This window comes from Perkinsus marinus (genome assembly GCF_000006405.1).
Source record: "Perkinsus marinus ATCC 50983 genomic scaffold scf_1104296930808, whole genome shotgun sequence".
Classification (NCBI taxonomy): domain Eukaryota; phylum Perkinsozoa; order Perkinsida; family Perkinsidae; genus Perkinsus; species Perkinsus marinus.
The window spans coordinates 1-1,685 of NW_003216004.1; the positions used below are offsets into that span (position 1 = coordinate 1).

A 1,685-nucleotide genomic window follows, 5' to 3' on the forward strand; every position below is an offset into this window, starting at 1 on the left:
AGAGTATGATGGCATTAACACAACAAGAACATTGGGTATGATGGTCAACAGACGATTATCTTACATGATCCAATCATTCAAGTGAACAGAAGACATATTAAAGACATGTAACAGCCTAGGGAGGGCATCATGGTGGACATATTGGGTATGCGAGGTTACCATCAAGCTAACAGCTGTTAGGTTCGTTCAGTGGTGCTAGTAATATGAGTAATGATGATGACGATAAGTGTAATAGCTATTACCCCCATATTCATGGAGTTATCCCTCTTATATCCACTCTGCCCATTGTTGTTTCCGAATAATGCATACGTATTAATTTCAGGCCGTGGTAAGCACACTCGTCAGTATCCTTACAGTGTCGTTTTCATGATGACATCCTTGCGGTTATAATGTCCTATAACCCGTATAACATCATCATCAACAACAACAACAACAACTCGCAGCAACAACAACCACAGCCCCCTCTGCCCCCGTTCGGTTCTACCATCCAGCCGACGCCATCACCCCTCCCACCACAGGGCTTACCAGGGCCTCTACCAGTGACATACCCCATGATGCCACCTTATGGTATGATGCCTGGCATCCCTCTTATACCCAATCCTCCTATGGCTGCTTACCCCACCCTTCCGCCGCCCTCTGGCTTCCCTGGTAATTACTATCATTCATCTTACTAAGACTAGGAGACATCTTTTCAGGATTCCCAACGCCAGGCAGCAGCATTCTCATGCAACAACAACAACATCATCAACAACAACCCCAAGCATTTGGCTCGCAGCCAGGGGTCGGTCGCAGGTTGTGGTATCCTCATAATTCTGTCATCAAGGTACCAGGAGGAGTGATGGCACCCGAACAACAACTTCAACAGTATCTAGCCAGTGCAAACCCAATATCGTCAATGATGAAAAGTGAAGGCCATCAGCTTAGTGGTATTGCTAACAGTAGCAGGAGTGATGGTATGAAGGAGATTGACGTGTAAGAAAGGATCCATTGTTTGAGTCATCTAAAGCTTTGGCCATTGTTCAGCCAACATCGATCAACTCCTAGTGATGGAAGCGGTCAACACGTTAAAACTGATCCAGATAAGCATGATGCCTCTCGGTCATCCCAAGGGGAGACTGAGAAAGAGGACCCCACTAATGCGAAGCCTGTTTTCAAGGAGCTCAGTCTAGACGATTTGGTCGCTCCTCCCGGGTATGGTGCAACCTACTATACTGCTCGAGGAATGACTCACTGTGATTCAGGCCGGCTTGTGTCCTGGATGATCCCAAACTAAAAGCCGCTTATGACTACTGTGATACCACCACTGCAGCTGTTATCGACGTTGCTATCAGGTAGGTTACGACCTATTCGACATCCTTAACGCCACATTTTCAGGCAAGCGACGGCACTGTGTGAGCGTGGAATAGAAGAACAGTTCGAGGTGGCTGAGGCTGAATTGAGGGTTGCCTTAATAGAGGCAGAAATGGAGGCCTATAAGTGATCATGTCTCTTGTGGAGCCACAAAGCAGCATGGAAGTTCAGGTCAGGGATGACGGTATCAAAGGATTCGAATGACATTGAGAATAAACGTCGACGGGTTGCAATGTGAGTCGTCGTTAGGTAGCTGACTACAGGGATGTACTCTAAGTACCTCAGATACGGTGGTACTCTCTCACCCAACACTCAAAGCCAACAACATGAACAAG

General features: G+C 47.0%; 1 protein-coding gene across 1 annotated transcript; it reads left to right on the forward strand.

Moving 5' to 3' along the window:
• Positions 1 to 895: 895 nt before the first annotated feature.
• Pmar_PMAR018899 (hypothetical protein) lies at positions 896 to 1,480 on the forward strand (the record flags this gene model as incomplete). Its single annotated transcript, XM_002786845.1, has 4 exons — positions 896 to 972; positions 1,024 to 1,191; positions 1,242 to 1,331; positions 1,375 to 1,480. The coding sequence occupies 4 exons, from the start codon at positions 896 to 898 to the stop codon at positions 1,478 to 1,480; spliced, it is 441 nt and encodes a 146-aa protein (XP_002786891.1).
• Between the last annotated feature and the right edge of the window lie 205 nt (positions 1,481 to 1,685).